Source organism: Alligator mississippiensis, chromosome 4 (genome assembly GCF_030867095.1).
Source record: "Alligator mississippiensis isolate rAllMis1 chromosome 4, rAllMis1, whole genome shotgun sequence".
Classification (NCBI taxonomy): Eukaryota; Metazoa; Chordata; order Crocodylia; family Alligatoridae; genus Alligator; species Alligator mississippiensis.
This window is the reverse complement of record NC_081827.1, coordinates 216,968,693-216,995,693: the sequence shown is the minus strand read 5'-3', so window position 1 is coordinate 216,995,693 and position 27,001 is coordinate 216,968,693. Positions and strand designations below refer to the sequence as shown.

The following is a 27,001-nucleotide window of genomic DNA, read 5'->3' as shown; positions in this document are numbered from 1 at the left end:
AAGGATGGCCCCGGGGAGCCTGCAACATGGTGGCAGCGGCCCATGTGCAGGGAGGTACGATTCTCCATTACTTGTCCCCCTACGTATCCCAACTCTCTTGCCTGGACTGGGACTGGGGAAGCTCCTCACAGAATCCATTTTGTATTGTGGTTTGATGGTAGAATTCCTTGTTATTTTCAGGTAGTAATTTATCACAGCTATTGCCAAAAAAATGTAGGTTTCCCCCCCCCCCCTTTTAACATACAATCTTGAGGTTTAAATTCTGTTAGAAAAATCTCTTTTAGTTAGAAAATGTAATTTTTATTGTCATAAGCTTATGAGAGCTGGTGCTATCAAAAAAAAAAAACAAATTAGGACTAGAAAGGGAGAGGGCTCCAGGATCCTCTATCCATTTAACTTAACACTAGATGCATGCAATGGGTATGTGCATTCTACTATCAGAATCATGTAGCACCTAAAAAAGGAATATTTAGAATTGGTAGAAGTGGGGCTAAGAAAGTACAGCAAAATCCACAGCCCAGAATACTTTCCTTCCACACACAGAGATACTATGTCCTGTATGGGCATAATACTGCAGTGGTGATGGGTTACTCTTCACCCAATGCTCAAGGACTGTAGTTTGGATTTAGTATTACAAGGCCAAATTACAAGGTCAGATTAGTTGCAAAACCAGGTCATTTTTCATTTGTTGTTCTTTTCAACAGATGAAATAAAATTCACACAAGAATACTTTCCTGCCTGTGTTTCAAACATAACCAAATAGTATACTGTATTAAAAGAAACAGTTTTCATAGTTACTGCTATAGACATAATTTCAGGTTTTAAATTTTTCATATTTTAGTTATAGATATTTTTTATTTTGGTAAATGATATGAATGATATTTTGGTAAAGCAATATCCCATTAATGATATTTTTACAAATGAACTAAAACCAAAATTTCATTGACACAGAGAATAAGAAATTTGCATTATTTGCATAAATAACCAAGGTGATTTTAATAGTGATGCATGTGTGACAATAAATTAAGAATATTGTTATTAATATCAGTAAATAGTCCATAGTATGTGAAATCTATAGTTATACTTTATCATAATCATAGTAACTTTAGCAATTTGCACTGTGAATTCTGGAATGGGCATATTTTTTTAATTAATACTTCACAATTCATTTTGCCTCTGGGACTTTGAAATCACATTATTACAGTTGAATCTGATTCTTTTCTTCTAGTGAAAGTTTACAAGAGTGTAGTTGAATGTAAGGATCGTGACAGTACAAAATAAATCTCTTTAGCAGAAGTCAATATGCTTCAATGACCAAAAAAATTGACTTAACACAATAATTGCTTAGGCCATCCAGATATGCATTGATTGAGCAGCACTTCAGCTTTATGAGGGCCAGAGAGCTGAGAACTTCCATATGTAATTTGATATATACAATTTTCTGTTCAATATTGTATCACATATGTAATACATGTACTAATGTATCACATGGTCCCTCAGATGTATTTAGGAAGCCAACTGCAGTACCAAATAAATGCCTTTCAGGTTTAGACTTCTTAGCTTTAAATATACTGACTTAGAGAGACTACCTTAACCTACAACTGGAACAAATACATCTGTAAAGGAATCTTCTGGAAAATTAAGGGTATGATTAGGAAAAAAATACAAAGATTAAGTTGATGCTGATAGTAAGAAGTAATCAGAAGAATTAGTGCAGACTGGGGCATCTTTTCAGAATGTGAAGTCAATAATCAAGAGGCTATGCTTTATATATCCGGCACTTGAAAAGTTAAAAGTATTTATTTGTGTGAGTGGGGAAATTACACAGCACTCCATGGGCCATAATTGAGACTTTCAGTCACTGTGGTATATATTACCATGATGCAAAACTTTGGGAGTTCCCAGATGGAATGTCCCAAAAGGGCACAGAACTTGTTAGATCTCTATTTACTTAGAGTAATCCCTGACTCACATATTGAAATACGACATTTCCCTTGGGCTAGAACTCCTGATAGAAAAGGCAGCTGCTTAAGAGTCTAAGGCTCTGACAGATGTAAATGTGAAGTGCCTCAAATACATATGAAGAATGTCAAAGGGCAAGTGGATGGATATGCATGCCTTATGAACCACTCCAAGAATGTCTGAAGCAATCCAAAAATAAACTTGGTGAAATAGAAGTTATTTGGAAGTGCTTCCTTTTGAAGCGCTTCCAGTTATATATGTGCAATTATATCTGGAATCCCATATGGCTCTGTTGTCCCCCTACCTCCATAGGATAAGTTTGGGGAGAGCAGGGTGGACAGCCAGTGAATGTATTCCTGTAAATTCAACTGTCCTCAGGGCTGGAGAACAGAAATCCCTGCATGACTCTCCACCTCCATTCTGGTTCCAGCAGGAAGGGCGTGGGGCCTCTAGTCTTCCAGTTCCATCAAGGGACACTTGGTTGTCATTGACAATATCCTACACCTGACAAACATGGAACAAATAGTTCTCTCCTTAAAAACCTTGTCTTAATCAGTATTTTTGCCCTTTCTGTAAAGGGTCTTAATTTCTGGGTTCAAACAGAGCCAGTAGTTCTTAGAGTGTCATGATTTAGCACAAACAAAACCCTTCCATAGAAAAAGAAATATGAGGAGGCTTGCATATTATTATACACCATTCCTACAATCTTTCTTGCATTTAAGCAAATGCATGTTTTTCACCAGAAAACTAGAAGTGGCTACAAATGCTAGAGATGCTATTAGTAAATGCTAACAGGTTTTCTGACAGAATTTTCTAGGAAACTATTGTGATTTTTCTTTTTATCAAAAAGCATCCACATTGTGAAATGTCCTTTTACATTTATATAGACTCTCAAAAGCTCTAGAAAGGGTAACTAAACTCTGGAAGGCAGCACTATCAATTTGTCAGGACGCCATTAGCTACATTACAAATGGGGCTAATAACTGCATATCCAACTTTAAAATTTAAGGGGGTCAACAGAATCTACAGGGTTTTGTATACAGTATACCATTTTGACTTATGTCACTATGATTAAGCATATACAGCCTTTGGCCATATACAGATGTTCAATTTCTACTGGGAAAGTCACTGCTCTCTCAGTACTAACCATAAGTGTATAGACATTCAAGATTTTTCTCCCAGTGAAAAAATGGATACTCTGAGAAAAAAATAGCCCAGGAACAACAAATGTTAAATTACTCCCAGGAGTGTTTCTCTTGGGAGACTGAACATCTGTATACTTGCTCTTCCAAGAGAAGCTGCAGAACAGTCCTCCAGCATTCCAGTGTACAATGTAGAGCAAATTACTGTGCAGTAAAGGTCTGTACATGTAAATGGTGCAGTATGCTTACTATGCAGTAATTTGCTCTACTGCTCAGTAAAGTGTCTCGTGTAGATGTGCCAGTGTGTTCTTTGGGCTGAAATCTACTGTTCCCGTTGAATAGAGAGCAGAACATGGATTTTCATCATACCCACACTGTACTCCAGGGCCCCAGGGAGTCATGGACTGCCGAAGCTGCTATGACCCCTGCACATGATCCTGAGCAGCCTGGGTCAGGCAGTCAGGGTTTCCCTGTGCATGCTACTGCCATCTGTCCCCAGGAAGATAGGGGATCCTGTATAGTACAGTGGGATGCATGCACAGGGCCCCTTAGCTGGGAATCCTCAGCATTACAGGCTGTTTTCTCCTCAGCAGCTTGACTTTTCTTATGTCTGTCCAGGGCTCTCAGGATAAGTTTTTCGATTGGGAGGGGGGGACAGGGAACATTTTCCTGGATCATCTGAATGTATTTACACAGCTTTCGTATTGTACATTGGAAAACATTACAGGTGCAGATTTTTCAGGGTGCAGTGATGTGTCATACCTCCCTCTGCTGCTACTGCAACTGTCTCCAGGTGATGCAGGCACAGGGGTAGCCCCAGAACTGCTCCTGCCCTACTGTAGCTGCAGGGAGAAGCTGTGAGGGGCACTGGGATAGGTCAGGAAGAGCAGTGGTGGTGCTCATGCCCCTCCTGCCAGCGCCTGTGTCCAACCTACACCTGGGGGGAGGGGTGGGCAAGGAATTGGTGCTGGGAAGAAGAACCTGTGCTCTGCCACTGCTGTCCACTGCCAAGCCCAGTGCATAGGGAGATCCATAATTACAGTGATGGGGATGCAGCCACACCTCCTTTGGCAGCATGCTGCATGCACAATGAAGAGGGCTAATTGTACATATGCTACACAGCCAAACAGGCCTTTGCTGTGATCCTGGATGCCAATGAACTCCATGAGCTCAGCAGCTGGTTGGTGCAAGGTCTGCCTGGAGTTTCTGGTTGAAAGCAGCTCCCGAGCCTGCTGCCCTCCCCCACCCCTGATTTCAGCAGCAGGGAAAATGAGAGGACTAGGAAGCAGCAGTGGTGTAGAGCTTCCAGAGCTGTATGAAAGCAAGGCCTGCTACTTTCCCCTGCTGCTGAATTCAGGAGGGGGAGGCAGAGAGGGAGAAGAAAAGCAAACAGCAGCAGAAAGGTAGATGCTTGAAAGTAGGGACTCCAGGCTGACCATACACCAACCAGCCAGTCAGCTCAGAGCTCACAGCACGTGTGGAGCTCCGCTGAAATGTCCATAAACCCTGGGACCTTAGCGGGTGTGCAGCACACAATTTAAAGGGAGTGCAGCCACACCACTGTACCCCCTCTGGATCCACCCTAGATCTGTGCCTCATATACAAATAACACTGATTCAAGGGTCTTGCAAGGCTTGGTGTCTGTTAAGTACATTGAGTAATTTCATAACTATAATTTCATGCTTTTAAACACTGGTTCATGTATAAGCTCTTTGCTTAATTCATGATGATATGTCTACTTAATACATTGTTAACCCACATATTTATATCTCAAAGTCATTTTCCATTATTTTACTAATATTTGAAGTTATTCCCTATTAAGTATCACTTGTGGCTAAATTTACCATGTTACTCTCAAGATTATTATTGAATCATTTAATGAAACTGTACTTAACACCAACCATTGGGCCTACGAGCCTTTCAAATGGTCTATTATTGTTGGCTCTGGATTTAGGATCTATTTTCTTCTTACAGTATTCAAATTATAAGGCAATTAACCATTAACAGGTCTTTGCTTATTTATTTTACATGCTCTTGTTTCCAAGTTCTGATTTTATTCAGCTGTTGTTTGTTCTATCAATTGTATGAGTTACTTTCAGCAACTGGAAAATAGAACACATTATAAGTAATATGACTTTTGAGAAAGATTGATTAAAGATAAAATACTTCTTTTATTACCATACATATTCTAACCTTATTTTCCTTATATTTTATTTGTACACTAGGTGGTTGTGAATGCCCTCTTAGGAGCAATTCCATCCATTATGAATGTGCTTCTTGTTTGTCTCATTTTTTGGCTAATCTTCAGCATCATGGGAGTAAATCTATTTGCTGGCAAATTCTACTACTGTGTTAACACCACAAATGATGAAAGGTTTGATGTCAGCCAAATCAATAATTACAGTCAATGTGAGGACCTTATAGCAAACAATAAAACTGCCCGATGGAAAAATGTGAAAGTGAACTTTGATAATGTAGGACTTGGTTATCTTTCTCTTCTTCAAGTTGTAAGTCACTACTCTTTAATGTCTCTTATTATTTACTTGTAGTACTGAAGAGTAATTTCTCATTGCTTTTTGTCATTAAGTAATGCTGTTCCACCTTTAAAAATATTCCTGGTTTACCATTGTGTTCATGAAACTCCTTACATATGTGTTAAGTTGCCTGGAGAAGAAATCTCAAGCAAACAGAAATGGGCACTCACCATAAATAATGGTGTGTTTTAACTCTGTAGCCATTTCTGTATGTAGGACTTTCTTTTGACTTGAAGAAGGGCAACTTTAGTAAGTGCCAGGAAATTGGTATGCTGCTTGAGTTCCTAAGTTTGTCTGACCAGAACTTGTGGGACACCTGACAAGATGTGATATTTCCAGCAATGCACTATGAGTATTTTAGGCATGACATTGATTCTGCCTTCTAAGTTTTAACTTCTGACTGTCCCATTGTTTCATCTTCTATTGATTCCCTTTCTCTAAGAAAATATTTAAAGCAAAAAGAGGTTTTTTTAATGTAAACTCACAAATATTAGACAAATACTTTCCATAATTCCACAAGACATGGAATCACACCATTTCTTTCAAATATGATTATTCTGGGCATCTTTTGATGTTCTTTACTTTAGCTGATGATTCTGAAAAGCACTAAGAAATGTATCAGTTCCAAACTAGAATATTTTCCTCAACTTTCTGACCTTTTTAGGCCCAGAGTGTATTTCCAGCTTGAAAATTCTAGTTTTTTTCTCAGGGTTTGGCTAGGTATTATGCCATCATTTTTAAACTAATTATTCCATATTTTCCTGTTGTAATTATAGCAGAAATCCAGCTGTAGCAAACATAGAACAAGTTAATTACCCATGGTCTAGGGTAAAGTAATTCCCGTGTACCTGAGTGGTTGCAAAATGAAGTGTTTAATATGTTGAGGAACAGACGCACACTCCATCTATGGCACCTTTCATGGCTAGGAGAACATGTGGTAGATTTGCCTAAGGAGACAAAAGCATGCTCTGAGCTATGCAGTGAGCCATGTGGAGTATCCACTGTAATGTTTAAATGAATAGTATGTTTGAGCAGCAGAACAAGTGATGAGCCCAGAGTATGTATGAAGCCATATATATACAGAGTAATACAAAGAACAACACGTTAAGTTTTAAGTGGAAAATCTAATTAACTTTTAACTGTGGTCAAAAGCAGTCCTCTACATCTTAGACATCATAATACACTCCCACACTTTTATTTAGGATATTTTTTAAATTAGTCAAGACTTTTAACTGGATACAGTATCTCTTGTAGTTAAATATTAGGACTCAGGAATTAGGAATTTAGCTGACTGTATATTGATAATTATTTGGCTGACAGCTAAAGGTTATCTAGCATGTTACCAGTGTTTAAAATGTGGAATGGACATAGTAGCCTTGCATTCTTAAACAATTTCTCTAGCTAACAACCTCATAGAAACAACAGAAGTTAAATACATGTTCTTTTTATAGGCCACATTTAAAGGATGGATGGATATCATGTATGCAGCAGTGGATTCTCGCAATGTAAGTATATTCTGAGTCATGTGTTTGAGTCAAGGATCCAAGTAATGTAATTTGATATCATACATGAATGACAATGGAAATAAAATAACTCTGGATTCTATAAAGTTCTGTCAAGCAGAAACTGGAGTGCAATAGAAGAGAAAAGGAGAGCAAAGGAAGAACTCTGAGGGATCCTGTATACTAGACATGGGAAAGATTCATAGCAACAAAATGCCACAAAATACCTTGTACTCCTATGCCAACTTTCAAAAACACCTATAAGTGAACACACCCATTAATATACAATTTGTGGATGTTTATTTGCAACACTGTTTTCCATGATGAGCTTTTCACTGGGCTCTCAGGTTCATTAGGTTTTCAGTTCTCTGTTCCTGTACTGTTCTCCGCTCTGAGCACCTTACAGTTCTCTCTCCCTGGATTCCATGGCTGCAAGTTGTGTTCTGGCCCTTAGCAGAAGGGTGAAATAAACTGGTAAAATCCCAGATTTACTGATGTTAGGTGTCTTCATGCTAGGAGACCTTTCTAGGATGTGATACTGTGTAACAAGTGGTCATCCTGGAGCTGGTCTAGTCATTGGCCTGCCCACTTGTCCCAGGGATAACTGCCTGCCTGCCTCACCTGCCACTCCTTTGATGAAACTAAATGGAGGATGTAAATGAGGCAGGAAGCTGCCCATTTAATTGCCCTGATGCCAAAGGGCCTATACATGGCTCCCAACATCACCTTATACCATGTCCCATGCCTCACAGCTCGCATCCATAGCTTCACACCATTGCCCTCACACCGGGACCCTCACTCCCATGCCCTCACACTGGGGCCCGCAATCCCTGTGCCTCACATCAGGACTCTCAATCCCTGCACCCCACACTGGGCTCTCAATCCCACCCTCAAACTCATGCCCCCACACTGGGGCTTCTCAACCCCAAACTCATCCCACCCCCTCATTTGAGCCTCAGGCCTCACTGTTGGACCTGGACCCCATCTCAGGCCCTCTTCTCCAGCCTGGACCCCGCCTCAGGCCTCACTTCATGACCCTGGGCCCTGTGCTTTTATTTTGGGGTGTGCTCCCCTAGCCTTTCCCCTGAATGGGGTAACCCACAAGGCAGCGGGGGTTGAGGTTTTCTGGAGCCCCATACTCTCCCTTCACTGGGGAGGCGCAGGTGTGGCATTTCCTGAGAACTGCTGCGCCACCAGCAGTCTCACCACAGCATCCAAACCCAGCAGGGTGTAGTTTTAGGTCAGACCTCAGGAAAAGAAACCTCCAATCAACCCCATAATTCCTGTCCTGTACCTCCCAGAAGTTGTGTGAGCAACAGCTCCAGCCGGGTGGTGTTCTTCTCCCAGCTGCTTGCAGCAAACAGCTGGCTCCATGGCTCAGGGCCTGTTCTTAACACAGATAGCTGGGCCATTCCCAATCAGGCAGTCTCCTGCTTCCATGTGAGCCCTGTTTCCAATCAGGCTGCTCTGCTGCTTGCCCACATCCCATTTAGTGACAAGCATAGTGTGTGATTTGGCACATACTGGTAAACCTATCCCAATAAAACATTTCTCATGCAGACATGGCCCTGGATCTCCCACCCTATCCTGCATTGCTCCATAAAACTATGCTTGGAGCATATACTCAACTACAATTAATTCCCTCTTGGAGTAAAATTTGGTAAACATGGGGTCAGCTTCAGAGGAGCCCTGGCAGTGAAGAAAAATAGAAAACAAAATGTCATACCCTGTGGCAAAAATGCTGAACTCCATGGCCTCTTTGAAAAATCCCAAACTACAATTTAGTGGAATTGATGAGTCCCCAAGTCCTTGATGGAAATGAAAGTGACAGTTCACACATCTTATAGCTGTGGTTTCAAGCTGCCTACAGAGTCAGGCATATTATACACTATTGATTAACACTCGTGTCATGTTTTTAGAATTTCTTTCTACAGTTGTTAATAGCACAGTCCAGTGGAGACAACGTTGTAGAGTATGTGGAGTCTTGTTCACAAGATGCATGAGCCAGTATAACAGAGCCTGACATTTTATAAAACAAATAAGATTCTTGGTGTCCACACTGTTACTATAGTTTAACATTTGCCCATTTCTGTAGGTATTGGATCAGCCTATGTATGAGGAAAACCTGTATATGTATCTTTACTTTGTCATCTTTATAATCTTTGGATCATTCTTTACCTTGAACCTGTTCATTGGTGTCATTATTGATAACTTCAACCAGCAGAAAAAGAAGATAAGTATTTTATCACTCCTCTTTAAACAAGCTAAATACAACTGTGATGCTTTTTTGGCCTAATGCACAGTGAACTATCATCATGACTAAATAAAAAAATACCATTTTACTCTTTAGAAAGGGTTAACAAACTGAACATATAAAACTGAACATATAGTAAATGTACTTAATTATTAATGGTTTGTAATTTAGCAAGCTGAGTACACAGACAAATGAACAAAACTATAAACATGCATATTTATTCAAGCTAAATAAAGAAAAAAAGATAATCTTTGAAAAAAAATTCTGTAAATACACCAAATAATAAATAGTCTAGCCATTTATAATTGCCATGTCAAAGAAGAAAAGAAATGTGGGCTTCTACATCTGAAAGCTGACTCATGTGGATTTACAAAATATAGTGAAAGCTGTCAAGTAGTTTTTCTTTATACAGTACTGTGTTTAGACTTACTACTTTATAAGCACTAATGCAAATGTTGTTGTTACTTGAGCTACAAATATAATCACATTATCTTACAGCAGGAAAAGGCAGTGGAAGGAGAGTGGGCTCTAGATGTTGTTTGACATGGGGAAACCCAGCATAACTTGAGTCTTTCTAATAATCTCCATCTGGCAGTTTTGGGATATCCACATGCTTTCCCAGTGCAGTGAGAGGAATGAGCTGTGGGTGCCATGTGCTAGGGAGGGAAGAGAGTTTAGCCTGTCCATCCTAATCCCTCAAGCCTACTAACACTTATTTTTGTGGCTCCCAGGGTCACCTGAATTTTGGAATGTCACCAACATTTTTCTTAGGATAAAAATAAGGGGAAAGAACTGGAGAGTGGTAATGGTTTTTATCTCAGTACAGGTTGAAAGAAATTAAGTGAAAAAGGCATATCTATCATCTATGAGACTTCAAAGGTTTACTGGAAGTGTAAGAGCTTCTCATAGAAAAGCTTGCAGAAACTTTAAGAAAGGAAGGTCTTTAAGAAGGGAATCTTTAATAAGGGTGAGAGAGCCAGCTTGTCTCTGTCCATTCAGTTGGAGGTACATGATTGTAACCAATTCTGATTTCATGTATTTACTTTGGAGGGCAAGACATCTTCATGACAGAAGAACAGAAGAAATATTACAATGCAATGAAAAAGTTGGGTTCAAAGAAACCACAAAAACCTATACCTAGACCAGCGGTAAGAAGGAAAATTCCTTTCTTATCTCTCCATTTAACCTTTAATTTTTGTTAAACTATTTAAATAATGCATATGGTTAGATTGTAAGGAGAAAATATAACTGATATAAAGGAAACCCTAATCTGTTTTAATCAAAAATAACTATCAGTATCCAGTAACTATCTTTCATGTACAGGAGTCTCCCTTGCTTTCCATTCTCACTTTCCAGCTGTTGAAAGGCATGAGGGACTGTAGACATTACCCTTCAGACCAGTGGTCTGATGAAAGCAAATAACTATAGATCAAGAATTGAACCAAAAGTATGGGTGCCTCATGAGGGAATATTTTTCTCAAGCCACAAATGGCCCCACAGCCATTCTGTGGAGATTATTGTAGCCCACTGACTTAGTGAGGCTCCCATTCCTTAATGTGTCTGTCTGAGATATGGAAGGTTAGATTATCCAGGCAATGGGAAATCCCTGATCCTTCAATTACCCAGCCTAAGTCCAGCACAATGTCATTCGGGGAGTTCCCACAAAACGGGGGTGCATACTCCTCAGAGAGTGCACATCCCTAAGGGTCTTTCAAATCATATGCTGCCCTTCTGCACAAGAACCAGGTTGATTGCACAGGCAGGAAATCTTCTCCAGATGCAGAGATGGAAACAAAATTTTCTCCACTGAGTGTTTTTCATAGTTATTTGAGGCTAATGATAGTATCAATACTTGTTGGGGGAGGGTTGGATTTTCTTTGGTCCTAAATCTTTATAGGTTTTCAGGCAAGGGAAGTCATGGCATGGGCAAACAGTAAGACTTTTCTGTCAGCTTCTCCAAAGGTGAATACTGGGTTTTTTTAGTTCATTGTATCACTATCACTTGGAAGATATATGATAAGATATAAGATGACCAAATCTCCTTTGAAAAAGAAAACATGCATTTTAAAATACATTCTTTAATAGGTATAAATACAATTATTAAATGCCTATATATTCAGTTTGCATGCAAGAGTCTTTGCTCAGACAAATAAGTGAATATATAAAAATAGTTTTAAACAAAATATGATTATAATGTGTAATCAATTCAGTTAATTTCTAGTAACTTGGAAAGGGGAATTATAAAGAAAATGCCAGTTTCTAGTCCACCTAAGTGGTCTATTCCATTCTGTTCAAGTCCTGAAAATCCATGAAATCCATTACACTGGTAGCACACTATTGTCTTACTCTTAAGACTGAGTCACAAAAATAAGTGAGGTGGAAGAGGGAGAGGAGGGGGACTCACTCACATTTCGCATTAACTGTTCATCTGAGACTCAAGCAAGGAGGAGCAGAATTGCACTTAGGCTCCTAAGTCCATTTATGTGCTTAATGGAAGAGAATCTGGCCCAAGGTGTGTGCATAATGTATTGATTCTCTCTCTCTGTCTCTCTTTTTTACCCATAGAACAAGTTTCAAGGCATGGTCTTCGACTTTGTTACAAAACAAGCATTTGATATCAGTATTATGATTCTTATCTGTCTTAACATGGTCACCATGATGGTAGAAACAGATGATCAGAGTAAAGAAATGGAAACTATTTTATCTCGGATTAACCTAGTGTTTATTGTCCTTTTCACCGGAGAATGTGTCCTGAAACTGATCTCACTCCGCCATTACTACTTCACCATAGGCTGGAACATTTTTGATTTTGTGGTTGTTATTCTCTCCATAGTAGGTAAGAACAATTCACTTTCAAGAAGGGACCGTTGGAATCTTGGGGCCATTAACATTTGACTTCAGTACTATCACCATACAGCTTGATTTTTTGTGTGCTATTTTTCTAATTTTATACTGTTCATGAAATAAATGAACAGTATTATACATTTATCTTATTTATTAAACCCATTAGGTGTGATACATTTTCAGAAATTAGATATTGCACAGATAGTGCACTCCACTATAGATACAAACCAATACATGAAAGTGTTGTTTTGAAGCAAATTGACACAGATTGACAGGCATTCTTTCATGCAATGATGATCCTGTTAGTACTTGGAAAGTCCAGAGGTTACTGGCTAGAGCATTCAGTCAGGGTCATATTGATTGCCAAATCTGGGAATAGGAAGGATTTTTTTGCCCTAGGTCAGATTGAGGTAGAATCGAGAGGGTTTTGTATTCCTATGTAGCTAGGGGTATAGCACTTTCCTAGAATCTTCTGAGCATATATTAACCAATTCCTTCCCTGCTACTGCATTGGCAGGCCATTGGTGTTTACTTATGACATGTTATAGAGTGTTGGTGTTTTGGGTACTATGTCTTGTATTTTTGTGTGAAGTTCTGAGGTCGTGATTCTGGGGTTCTTGGGTCAGAGGCGTACATTGTGAATAACATGTCCAGAGCAAACCTCTATCACCCTTCCGCACAAGGCAGCACACAGAGCATCATCAAGCAGCAGGCATTGGCAGTACATGTCACAGAGCTCAAGGCATTCCGGGAACTGGAGTGCTCTAGAATGACAATAGGAAGACAAAGTTCTTTGGGTAAATGTGATAGCTTTGATTAGACCAACTAAATAGTTGGAAAAATTGTTCTTTGCAAACTTTCAGGCACAAACACCCTTCTTCAGGCATAGGGAGAGTCTGCTGATGTTTTATGTTCTCCTGGGTGGAACAGAAGTCAATGTACAAAATGCAGGTCTGTGAAAATCCAAATGCATGGCAGTGAGGATCAGAGGCCATGGGAGTCAGTAGCTGTGAGACAAATAGGTGGTGGGGAAAAGAGGGAAATTTTGACCTGGTGACAGAATGTAGTTAGTAAAATGTAGAGGCTACCTCGGGCTGTTGGGTGGCAGGCAGATTAGAACGTGCTATAAATTCAATGTCTATATTTAGTCCATGATTTTTTGTATCCAGTAGATTTATGAAGTAAAGCTCATAGGCTTGTCTATGAAAGATGTTTTGTAAATTCCCACTGGGCACGTCTACACATGCACCCCAGTGCGCAGTTCAGTAAAGTACTAAATGACTGTGCAGTACCCGCCAGTATTGCAGTCCCAGCAGCACACGGGTCATTTCCAACCCTACTTCTCAGTAACAACGAACTACTGTGCAGTAGCTTATTGCTACTACACAGTGGCAATGGCATCACAGTTAGTGCCCGCTGATGCTACATCACTGTAGCAATGGCTACATCACCGTAGCTCATCACTATGGTGACATGGCATCTCGTGTAGATGCACCCTTTGAGGATTAGAACTGAGAGACTGGAGGAGAGAGTGGCTCTTTTGTGAGAAGTGTGCACCCACAGGTAATTGGGTATTTTTGTCTTTGATAGATTTTCAATATGCGTTCATTCTGGTACACAGTTGTTTTTTTGGTTTCTCATATGTATTTTCCATCAGGGCACTTAGTGCACTGCATGAGATTATATTACATTTTTGGAGGTGTAGGTGTAAGATCCAGGAATGGGGATGGTTCTGTTGTGGGGTGTAGTTACTATGGGTGTGGTGGAGATGTGTTGGCAGGTTTTCTATTTGTCCCAGCATGGTCTGGATCCATTCTATGTGCTTTGGGCCATAGGAAGTTTGCTTCTGATAATGAGATTGGTGAGGTCTGGTGCTAGGATGGGTGGTTCTGGGAAGGTCTCTTTAAGAATTGGGTCCCCTTCTAGAATGGGTTGCAATTGTTTGAGTATTTTCTGTTTAGGCTCCAGGGAAGGATGATATGTCATAAGTAATGGTATGTGATTTCTGGGGGATTTTCTTTTTGTACTGCAGCAATTCTTCACATGGTATCCAGGTGGCTTTCAAAAGTGCGATCTATGTCTGAAGGAGTGTCCTTGTTGAGTGAAAGCCCTTTTGAGATTTGCGAGGTGACTATAACCAACACCCCCTAGTGGCAATGGAGTTTGTTTTTCCTGGGGGGGACTTCACCCCGTTGTTTTGGGTTTATGGGTACCTATAGTAAGTTTATGGGTACTCATAGTAATTTGTCTTTATTTCGAGCTCAGTTTTTTCAAATTTTCTCCTTATTTCCATGTGCTCAGGGAGAGCAGGGTCTGACAGTAAAAGGGTTGAGAAGGAGATGCAGGGGAAAGATATTGGAGGTAGGGAGGCACATGGCAACATGGCAACCTGACCTATGCAGATATATTTTTCATCCTTAAACAGTGGGAGAGGGACAAACTCAAGGTAAACCTCCAATAATTAATTTTTATACTTGGAAAATTATAACAAATTTATAAATTTTTCATATATAGAATCTAATTATTGGGGGGGTCATTTTATATTCAAGTAAATATGGCATTTCTGGTTGCTGTGGGATTACCATTGAATTTGTGGTCACATTATTCCAGATATGACTAAAAAGCTAATTTTCTGTATAAATTTATATGTTTCATATAAGTAGTTTGATTTGCTTACATTGTAATTTATTGCCAACAACTATAAACAGGGCTCTTCCTTCCAATTAATCTATATTACTTTTATTATAACTAAAACAGAACAATATTCCTCAGACCTCAATATTTATGATATTGAGATAATACAAATAGGTTGGCCAAGAGCATTTTATAATACTCCTGTTCAGGAGTTTTCTGTCCTAGAAAACGCACGCACGCACGCACGCACGCATGCACGAACGCATATGTATAATGATAGCAGCTAAAATATCAGGTGATTGCACCCAAAAGCTTGCTAAGAGCATTTTTCAACTACTCAGTTGGTCTAATAAAAGATGTCACAATCTACTCAAAGAACCTTGCCAGCTAAAACATATGCATTTCTTTGGCTCAGTTTGCATGGTCTTGCAGAGTACTGTAAAACTTTTGGGTTTGTTTGTTTTTTTGCCGATTTTCATACTGTGAATGTTTTGTTCAATTAACTGACTGGTGACAATACAAACTACTGCAATTTTGTATACTTTGCTATAGTGTACTACAAATTTGCTATATTCTTCTATGGTCAGCCTGAATATGCTAGGATAAATATCCAGTAGTTGTTTTTAAATTAATGGCCTATTTGACTAACTTAATTTATTTTTTAACAGGAATGTTTCTAGCTGAGTTGATCGAAAAATATTTTGTGTCCCCCACCTTGTTCAGAGTCATCCGACTCGCCAGAATTGGTCGAATCCTGCGACTCATTAAGGGAGCTAAAGGGATTCGCACTTTGCTCTTTGCTTTGATGATGTCTCTTCCTGCTTTGTTTAACATTGGCCTCCTGCTCTTCCTAGTCATGTTTATCTATGCCATATTTGGAATGTCCAACTTTGCCTATGTTAAGAGGGAAGTTGGGATCGATGACATGTTCAACTTTGAAACTTTTGGCAACAGCATGATCTGCCTATTTCAGATTACCACATCTGCTGGTTGGGATGGCTTGTTAGCACCAATTCTTAACAGTGGGGAACCAGACTGTGACCCACATAAAGATCACCCTGGAAGCTCTGTTAAAGGAGACTGTGGTAACCCTTCAGTTGGGATTTTCTTTTTTGTCAGTTACATTATCATATCATTTCTAGTTGTAGTAAACATGTATATTGCTGTGATTTTGGAGAACTTCAGTGTTGCAACTGAAGAAAGTGCTGAACCCTTAAGTGAGGATGACTTTGAGATGTTCTATGAGGTTTGGGAAAAGTTTGATCCAGATGCAACCCAGTTCATAGAATTCAGCAAACTGTCTGATTTTGCAGCTTCACTGGATCCTCCTCTTCTTATAGCAAAACCCAACAAAGTCCAGCTTATTGCAATGGATATGCCCATGGTAAGTGGTGACAGAATTCACTGCCTGGACATCTTGTTTGCTTTTACAAAGCGTGTTTTGGGTGAAAGTGGGGAGATGGATGCACTTCGAATACAAATGGAAGATCGGTTTATGGCAGCCAATCCTTCTAAGGTCTCCTATGAACCAATTACAACCACATTAAAAAGGAAACAAGAAGAGGTATCTGCTGTCATCATTCAGCGTGCTTACAGACGACACCTTTTAAGGCAAAAAGTTAAAAAAGTTTCATGTATGTTTAAAAAAGAAGACAAAGATGAGGATGACCTGCCTATCAAAGAAGATATGATTATGGATAAGCTGAATGAGAACTCCACTCCAGAAAAAACAGATATGACTCCTTCCACAACCTCTCCACCTTCCTACGATAGTGTAACAAAGCCTGACAAAGAGAAATATGAAAAAGACAAATCAGAGAAGGAAGATAAAGGTAAAGACATCAGGGAAAGTAAAAAGTAAGAAAGAATTCTATTTATGAAATAGTGTTTACAGCTTGAGAAAGTGATGTATTTCCGTCAACGGGACTCCTGTAGGAGGTCTATGCCAAACTGACAGATTTTACATATATAAATATATATATAAATATTGATATATATACTAAAGGTCAGTGCCTATAACAAGACAGTGACCCCTCGTCATCAAACTGTAACTCTGTAAAACAGAGTAACAACCTTGACAGGAGGTTATTGTTTTCATTACCAGCTGACACTGCTGAAGAGGAGACAAAATGGCTACTCAGACTGTAGGGACCAATTTAAAAAAGGTGCAAACCTACAAATCTACATGTTTAACATACTACACTTGAGTACAATAACTGTATCCACCGTTTGCATTTCAACTGCCACAATTGCCATATTTTTACAAAAATCAGTGTTGGTGAATTTATCATTTTTTTAATCCACAGGTTGTTTACTATTATATGTGACTATTTTTGTAAATGGGTTTTATGTTGGGGAAGGGGGGATGGGGATCAGGTATTATATTCTCTGATTCTCTATAATGTACAGATGGAAGTGATTTGCATGAAGGCATGCTGCACCTGTAGATCATGCATGGAAAAACATGACATCGCACAAAGCAATGGAGTCTAACTACTTCCATGTTTCAGGGTGGCTCTATATTTTGAGGTGCTTAAAACAGTATTCATGTGGTGTCTCATCAAGACAAATCTTAATGTGCCTGTAAAGTCCCATAGAATTATTGAACAGATGTTTTATTTTTTCACAAACCATTAAACTGTAGTTGAGACAAACTCTATTAAAAATTATGTGGATTTAAATTCCATTTTTAAGTGTTCTTCTGTGGAAAAGAAATATCCATTGAATCTAACCTGACAAATTTAATTGACCAAAAAACCAACCTTCATAAAGTTATTCTGCTTCACTCTGCAGTACTTCACCCTGCAGTATCGTTTAGCCATCATCTGCTCTCAGCAAGGTTGACATTGTATGTGTCAAAAATCTAACACCGTTGATGTAAATAGTTATTTTACCCTGTGGTGCATGTTTGAGCAAACAAATAATGACCAGTGCACAATATTTATTGCATCAAATATGTACCACAAAAAGTGTAGTTTGCAAGTTTTCAGCAGATAATATGATGTATTCTGCACCAATATAGATAGTTTGGAGGCTATCACTGATGCATGTTTATCTTGCCTTTGCTGCTGTACTTTATTCCTTCCACTGTTCAAGAGTTTAATATGGGAAACCATATGTCAGTGGTAAAGTGAAACAAATTGTTGAAATGGACATCATTCTTTCATGTCATCGAGCAATAGTTTGCAGCTATTTAAGAGCTTCTTGCTTTGCATTCTTAAATTTTAAGTGAAAACTATATGGAGTATAGCCCAACTGTACAGGACATGTTGCCAACTGCTTAATTTGTTGAAAATACATGGATAGAATTTTCTAAGAAAATATAAATATTGTAAAAATATCATTTTATTTTATTTTTCAGCATTTTGTACATAAAATAAGAAAAGAAAATTATCTTCAGGTTGATGTCACAGTCACTTTTGTTACTTTCTGTCCATAGCACTTTTTAATTCAAGAACTTCACAAAATAAGAAATAAAGGAGAGAATGAGGTAGTTCTAGGTTTCTGCTTTTTATTAGTACTGTATTTTTGCACACATTTTAATGTGAAATAAGTTTCAAACTGAGTCCAAAATGCACTTGCTTCCAAATAGATATAACTTGTAATTGAAATGTGGTGGGGAAGATTTGTTTGAAGTCCTAACACTGCCTGCATCAGAAGTTTCAAGGTAGTCTTTTTATTCATTGAATCCTTGATCTTTACCAGTGTTTGTTTACATAGATTATTCTTATCTTGTTGATTCATGCTGCACTAGAACTGTTCTAGATATAATATGGGATCCACAATGATTTTTTTTCACAAGAACTAAGTAGCGAACTTGTATAATTGATCACATCAGGACATTTTTCTGTTTCTTACACAAGCAAAAATTAAATGTTGATTCCTCTTTTTACTAAAATTATTGACTTGTGTGTTGGTGAACTGCATGCAGGAAAATGCTATTACCATACAAGAACAGTAAACCACATTACAGTTGAGCCAAAAGAATAAAGACTTCATTTTTTTTTATTGTATTTAATTGGTCTGTCTTCGTTTTTATGTCTAAGAAGCAATAAATGTCAAAACTTCCTGTAAAGCTAAAATGGATAAGCATATATAAAATATTTATATAAATACACGTACACACACACACACACACACACACACACATAGATATATTTGCAAACAGGAATTTAAGATATTTCCAAATTTTTAAAGGTACAGTTAAATTAAGTTGCTACTGTAGAGAGATATAGTCTAAAAATATTTATATCTTTTGTAGTACCTGCTACTGCTTGATATTCCCTGAACTTGATTTGCATTTCCATTTTTAAGTGGGTTTTCCAGGCTGATTAACCCTGTGGATAATGATTATACATAAGAGAATGTTCACATGAAAGATGCTTAAAACCCCTTTACATTTGAGTCAGTTTTAAACTACTAAAAATCCTAATGCTATAGAGTTTTTACTACTTCCTGATGCTATGAGCAAGCATTATAGTGATGTTTTAGAATCAAAGTCCAATAATTATTTTTGTTGCTGTAAAGAAGCCTGGTTGTCTAGATGGTTTGTTTATTATTTTACATTAAGGCAAATAAAGAAGAACTTAAGTCAATGGGAGCTTCATTGTTAATTTCAATAAAGTATTGGATGCACCCAACTATTTACACTATTAACATGTAAAAACAGTATACATATAACATTTAAACATTTACAATATATTTATACACAGAGTTTGTTTGTGCTCAATTGCTCCACATGCTTACATGCAAACAGCCCCAAGGAAACATGGCCTCCTGTGCTGCAAAGGACATTACAAGACTTCCTTTCCCCAGAGGGAAAAGAAAAAAAGGAAAATTTGGCTGTGGGCACTAAGGCAAAACCCAATATTTACTAAAAATGTTTGAGGCCTGTTACATAGAAGCACAACAGATGGGCCTTCTAATTATAAGTAGGTAATTTATCCCGATTTTATTTTATTGAGTGGCTTTGATTAGTTAAAAAATGCAGTAGCTTCACTCTAAAGAAATTCGTTAGGGAAACTCAAGTATTCTTATATTTATGTGCACCAGCCTTTTCATATGGATACTTTATTATATTTCCAAATTACAGAATTTCTTATGAGGTGGTTAGGCAGCTATCTTGGAAAAATACCTTACCTCAAAGTAGATCTCCTTGGTTCACTCTCTGCATGAGCTTTACAAACTTTTGTGAACTGGAGAGCAAGAACCAGAAAACAGAGGCATTGCCATATTTAAGGAACATGTAGCCATCTGATTAACTTATTAAAATGAAATTGCTAATTCACATTAATGCAGAGTGAACTGTGATCCTGCCAAAAAATGCTAAGGCCAGCAATTGGAAAAGGAAAGCATCTAGGGAACAAGAGCGAAGCATACTTAAAGCCAGATGTAGAGAAAAATAAGAGCTCTGAAATACCTGTGCAAACTCTTGTTTCTAAGCCTTCTGTGTTGGATGAGCAGCACTACATGCCTTACAAATGTGTTTGTACAAATTTACACAGTTGCAGAATTACAAGGTATCCAAGGATGGGCAATTGTGTGTTTGAAATCTGAATCAGAACTTTGGATGTAACCCTGTGGACCTTGAAAAAAAATCCCAGTATTGTTTTCTGAAGTTTTGCCTGAATTAAGACTATCAGACTTGTCCCTTTCTGTTGAAAATATCCAAAATAAAGGGCTTGTTTACACTGTTTCTTTAGGATTTTTATAAATCAGAATTACTACTAGGTCACACTCCTGCAACCAAATCCCCTGTCTCTCCCCACACAGCACCACTTACCAAATCCAGGCCTAAGAAAGCAAGACATCAAAGACCTGACACACCATAATTTAAGTATAAAGCTTATTTTTAATAAACAAAAAGATTTTTTGCGCTATCTGAGCTGAATTAGACCCTTCAGAAAATTGTCAATGTTTTTCTGAATGCAGAGAGAGAAGTTTTACTCCCTTTACTTATATACAATAAAAAAAATAGAAGCCACAAAGAAAATTATACCAAGGATTTAAAATAAAAACACTGGCCACTGGAAATGTGTTTGGGATTTTGGAGGGGGCGGGTGGTTGTTTTGTTATTTGAGAACTGCAGGGATTTAAAAAAAAATCTAACTTATTAAAACACTACATGAAATTACTAATAAAATTATTAATAAATCATTGGTATTTACCCATTCATTTAAAATAAAACTGAGACCTATTTTGATCAGTCCTTTTTAAGGAAAATCTGAGGTAACCTTCATCATAACCTTCTGTTTCTCACTGAACATCTCCACCCCTTTCCCAAGTCATTCTAATTTCTCTAGATTCTGAGTGTTCTGTAGAGATCAATTCTATCAGGGATAGACTGAGTGATTCAATGTATTACTATATTAAATTAAAAATTATATTAAATTATATTAATTTCTAACATTTGTGATCATATGCTCTTGTATTAATCCTTCCCTTCCTCCCTACAGAATCCTACCCTTAGAAGATAATAAATACTTGATTGAGCATTCCAATTTTCTGTCCAGGCTTCTAACCACCTGTCTGTGGACTGCCCTTTCAGATGAATCCATACCCTGGGTGCTTCAGGTGACCAGCATTTGAAGAGTTGATCCTGTTAAATTCATTTCACTAGGTATTCCTAAATTTCAATATTCTAGTGAAATGAACAGATCATTCACATCCCAGTATTAGTGGCTGGACATGTCTTGTTAGACTAGTGGAAACATCCCTACACTGGTTCACATTTGGAAAGATAGCTTCATAATCAGAAATTGTGCTAGTTCCTGCAGTTGAAATTGGACTGTTCCTCTTCCATTTTTCACTTCTTGCAATCTGTAGACTGACTCCCTGTTCTTCTTGCTTCATTGGCATTACCTAGCTAAAGAGCTGCTGCACTCCCAGGCACACAAACATGGACTAGTGGCTGTGCAAAAGCAGCCCATTCTGGCTGGTGGTGCCCAGTGCAGTGGGGCTGCCAGCCAAGGTGCACCCCACCACCAGCAGAGAGTTTCCTGCAGCCCAGTATGGAAGACAGCCCACAGCATAGAGTCCATTCTTCTTCACTCAGCAGTTGGTGAGGACAAAAGGAGCCCTCTCCCAGCACAACAGTAGTTTGCTCCCAGCAGTGCAGCTCCACATTTTTCAGCCAAGGTAAGAGGAATTTGGGAAGATGTGAAAAAATGACTTCAGGTTAGGGTAGAAAGATAAGTTTGGGAAGATACCTGGGAAAGTGGGAGAGGAGGGGGAGTTAAAGGCAGATTTGAGTAAACTGAGGGGAACAGAATAAAGGCAAGCACTGGTGTTTTTCATCCCAACCCTGTTTCTCTTTTGTGATTTTGGGGCAGAGAAGGGTAGGGAACGGATAAAACCCTGAGTGATGGAGATTACCTCAAGGTAATAGGGAAATGGGGAAAGCCTTCCAGAGTGCCTCAGGAGGAGGACAGCATCCACGGGTGAGTCTCAAGCCTAGTGCGATAAAACCCACATAGAGTTGAGCCAGGCAGAGCTGAAGAATAGTTATGGCAAAAACAAGTCCCTCAGCAAAACTAAGAGGGCTGATATTAAGTGGTAGGTTGGCAAATGAAGGAAGTCCCAGAGCCACTAGAAAGAGCATTCTCATATGGGCAAAGAGCAAGTAAATGCTCTGCCCCCATGGAAGCAGCATTTCCCAGGTAGATGCAGTGGGAAGGAGGGGCTAAATGATGTGGGAGAAGCAAGGCTAGTTACAGACCTATTATGCTTTAAGGATGCAGAAAAATGCTCTAAAACTGAACTGAATGGACATCCATGGCTCAGCCTCTGATCTCAGCCCTGCCTCCTCCTGTGAGCCACAGCTGGCTGGAGGGGGAAGAGGATTCCCTCTTTCCACAGTAGCCCTGGACCCATGGTTTGCTGCTGCCTAGCTAGGGGGGGCTGTGGAAACCCAGAACCCAGACCCCTTTTGCCTGCAGGCCCCCCTGGGCTGGCCGGGCAGGCTGCCCAGCTGGAGGGGGGGAGTCTGCAGGGTAACTGGTCCAGGGTCTCTCTCTCCATAGTAGCCTTGGCCCCATGGTGTCTCACTGCCTGGATGAAGGGTTGCAGGGACACAGAGCCCTGACCCCTTTTGCTTGCAGCCCCTGCCCCAGACTGTCCAGGAGGGCCTTCTAGTTGGGGGGGGGGGGGTACAGGATGACTGCAGGATAAGAGATCTAGAGTCTATTTCTCTCCAAAGCAGCTCTGGCCCCACACCATACTTGTCTGGGGGAGGGACTGGGCTCTTTCTCCCCTCCTCCTACACAGGGTCATCTATGTCACGAGTTTTGCCTGTCAGCATCTTGAAGTGAAGTTCCCTCCAAACCCCTGCACCTATCACCTTGAAACTTAGCAGGCTTTGTGGCGTCACCAGGGGCTATCATCCCTGCAGTTTTGACCCCACTGTGATGTAACACATACACATGACATGAGTTTTGCTTTCAAGAATTTGGGGTATAGTTCCCCCAAAATCCCTGCACTGAACTTCTTGAAACTTGGCAGAATTTGTGCTCTCAGCAGAGGCTACCACCCTTGCAAGTTTCATTCAAATCAGATGAAAAACAACAAAATTATAGCTATTTCATTGATTTCCCATTATACCCTATGGCTGGATCTCCGAGGCAGCTCCGAAGCTTCAGAGCCACTTTGGCCTGATCGAAGTGGGAAACTGATCCGGAGCTCCAGATTGGATCCCTGGCAGCTGAAGTGGCTGGATCTGAAGCCAGATCAAATAGCTGCCTACTAGCACAGGCCTAATAGCTGGTGGGAGGCGGGGCTGGGCAGCCTCCTGGGAGGCATGTGGGAGTGCCCCCAGTGGCGAGTGCAGGTAGTCTTAACCCCAACCAACTAGCAAATTTCTGTTCAGTTGCCTTGTGCTCAAACTTCTAGCACTTTAAGTAAAGTGCAATAGAGCACTTCTGCTAAGGGCTTTTCCAATGTCTGTACTTGGCTGAATTATCCAAGATAGTTCTGGTTCTCTCAGCAACCACAGGGGAGTGAGCAGAGGGGTGAGCACCCATTTTTTTTAACCATGTAGCAACTAAATCCATGCAATAATCTAGCATTTCCATGGTACATATCTGCTGTGGCCCTACTCAACTACATTGGTAGACTCCCAAGTAAAGGTTGCAAGAATCTAAAACTGTTTATAATAAAACTGCAACCTAACAAAGCCAGTGTTTCCTTCACAGCAAAAATATGGTCTGAACCCTCCTAGTCCTGATCATGTTAACCAGGAAAAAAACCCACCCTAAAAACTGTTTTACTAAGATATGGTTGGGATCTATCACTCCTATTTTTACTGTGCTCTTCTTACTCTGCCAGGAGCTCCATTAGCTTCAAGTAGATCTAATAGTGGAATAAATACCACTCAACATGAGTGAAACTATCAATAACCCAATGCCTCCATACATCTTTTCCCAAGTAGTGCAAACATATTTAGCACAGTTCTTGAGAAGGGAGTGAAGTAGTCAGAAGCCAACTTTTCCTGTACCACAAAGTTGCATTTTGAAAATGAAAAAAGCAACGCAGTTTTAAAATTCCTTTTACGAGGCTTAATGCCAGAAAAAATGGGCAGGAAAATAAAAGGCTACAAAAAGAGTTCATAATGCAATGCAATATGTTACTTACTGCTGATCCTGTGACAAACTGCAACATTAATTTCCTCATTTCCTGCAACATTTCACATATAAATTAATTGTTATATAATTAAACACTCACTACATTCTGCTCATTAAAACCAAATACTACTCTGTACCTTATCGCAGTCTTGTAGGTCTTTACTGAGGCTACATCATAAATGAAGTTGTGAAAAAGTAAAAGGAAAACTAATTGATGGATTCTTTATAGATTTCATGGTGTATGGTTTTTCAGCAGGGTAAATTAGCCCTTATCTAGCACCTAAGCTAAATAAATAAAAGCTAGTTCAGGTTGCTCTACATTGCATTGCACTTTTATGACAGCAGTGTAAATGTGCCCCTAGTTTTCAAGAATGTGTTTCTCAAAGAATGTAATTTCAGAGCATGCTTGAATGCACTGGGTCATATTTGTCTTGGAGATAATTTACAAGAAATCAGTGGAGTGACACCAGGGATTGATTTGAGCAGTAGCTTAAAAGCACTCTGAACTCAGAATGTGGTGCAAAGTGAACTATGGCACATTTTCATCTCTCAAGAGGAGAGATTGCATACAGAAGCTCACTCAAATTCTGTTGCAAAAGAATCCTTGAGACAAACAGGGAAAGGCATTTCATAAACAATTTATAGCAGCCAGGTAGAAAGAATGTGTGGTACGCATATCCTATTTCTCTGCATATTTTCTAATTCAACTGATGTCTTTCAAAAGCCTCCAAAGTACAGCTACTGAATTTCTACATAATTTGCAAATCCTTATCCAGAATATAAAAGATTTAAACATGGAAAAATACAAGCATCCAGGAAGGTTTTCAAAATAGTTGAGGAATTGGATGGAAGGATATGTGAACCAAAATAAATTATTCCTAATGCTAATGGAAAAACTGAATAAAATCAATGGTGGTTAGAGTAAACTGTTTCAATTTACTCAGTGGTTAGAGTAAACTGAAACAGAAGGTGGAGCTCTTACTGCACCAGCCAAGGAAAGGGGTGTTACAGAGCAGTACTGGTTTCCCAACACACAGAAAAGATGGGAAGCACATTTCTTTTATGTTAGAGGAAAGGAACTTACATTTCTGTCTCCACTCACTCCCCAATTCTTTGAACCCTATCTTTAACTCATATACCATATAAGAGGTTTACAGTTCAACTTTGTTATGTGATTATACACTCTTTAATACAGTAACACTTGCAACTCAAGGTATATATTGTATAGCAGTGTCAATATAGTATGGGCATAAAGGGAAAAAAGCTGTAATAATCACTTATAAAAAACTTAACATAGAGACACTGGACAACTCCCCTCATTCCAGTGCAAATGGTCTTTACCACCTTAATGGTTTATTAAACATATTTATTAGAGTAGTGTCTTGGACCTTATAAACAATAAAGCCTCATTTTGCAGCATATAGTACAAAACAGAAAATAAGAAATCACCTTTTCCCCAAGAGCTTACAATCTATTAGACAAGACATGGGAAAAGGACAGCATGTAAACAAAGGAAAAACATACAATGGTGGTAAAAATTAGGATGGTGCAAAGCTTTGGTCTCTGATTCGATTCAGTGGAGATTTGTCCCGATTCAGTGGCTGAATCTTCAAATCTGAATCAAACAAGAGGACCATTTAATCTCTCTGAATCAAGTCGAAGCCCTCCAAATTGATTCATAGAGTTTTGTAGAGATTCGGATGTAGATACAGCTTTATATGTTTTTTTCTACATACCTCTAGGTAACAGGGGCTCTGAACACTGCAGTGCTAGGCCACATGCAGGATCCCACAGAAGCATGGGGAGCTCCCCAGTGCTCTTGGCAGCAGACCCAGAAGTGGACCAGAGCACTTTAGGTCCACTTCTTGGTCCCTTGGGGAGTGCGATGGGGGCCCCCATGGCCCCCCAGCTTGGCAACTGGTGCCTCCTGGGTCGAGGGGGCACCCAAGGTCCCCCCCGTGGTTGACTGCCGAGCCAAGGAGGCACAGGGGACCCCCCACATGCTCCCCGACAGACCTGGAAGTGAACTGGAAGAACTTCTGGGTCCACTTCCAGGCTCACTGCTAAGCATGCTGGAGAGTCCCCCTTGCTCCTGTGGGATGCTCCATCCACCCCAGCACCACAGTGATCATGAGCCACGCTGCTACCTCAAGGTACGTAGAAAAATTTTTTTAAGGCTGTGCCTGAGTCTGAATCACTGATTCACTGAATCAGCATCGAATCTTCAGATTCAGATTCGGCTGGATCGAATTAGGGAGAGTGATCCGAATCAACGGATTGAATTACTGTCCCCTGAATAAGGCTGAATCCCAATCAGATAGAGCCTGTTTCACATAGGTCTAGTAAAAATCATATTTTTTAGGATGAAGAGGGTGTTCTGTTTTCCACATTGTTGTTCTGTTTTCCACATTGTATTCAAAGGCATCTTTGATCTTATTATATCAATGTAGTTGTTCCATTTAGGTTTTGGAAGAAGACTGTCTTATCCTGTGAACTTCCAGTGGGAGGGTGA

The 27,001-nt window shown here is 39.5% G+C and overlaps 1 protein-coding gene across 1 annotated transcript in view; it reads left to right on the top strand.

Annotated features, from left to right (window-relative positions):
• The window catches only part of SCN2A (sodium voltage-gated channel alpha subunit 2), a 96,177-nt gene extending 77,327 nt beyond the window's left edge, over window positions 1-18,850 (top strand). The window contains exons 22-27 of the mRNA XM_059727326.1: window positions 5,330-5,611; window positions 7,090-7,143; window positions 9,236-9,373; window positions 10,438-10,542; window positions 11,960-12,230; window positions 15,541-18,850. Of these exons, the coding sequence (XP_059583309.1) occupies window positions 5,330-5,611; window positions 7,090-7,143; window positions 9,236-9,373; window positions 10,438-10,542; window positions 11,960-12,230; window positions 15,541-16,733 (2,043 nt within the window). The 3' untranslated portion in view covers window positions 16,734-18,850. The remainder of the gene's footprint in view (window positions 1-5,329; window positions 5,612-7,089; window positions 7,144-9,235; window positions 9,374-10,437; window positions 10,543-11,959; window positions 12,231-15,540) is intronic.
• The last annotated feature ends 8,151 nt before the right edge of the window (window positions 18,851-27,001 follow it).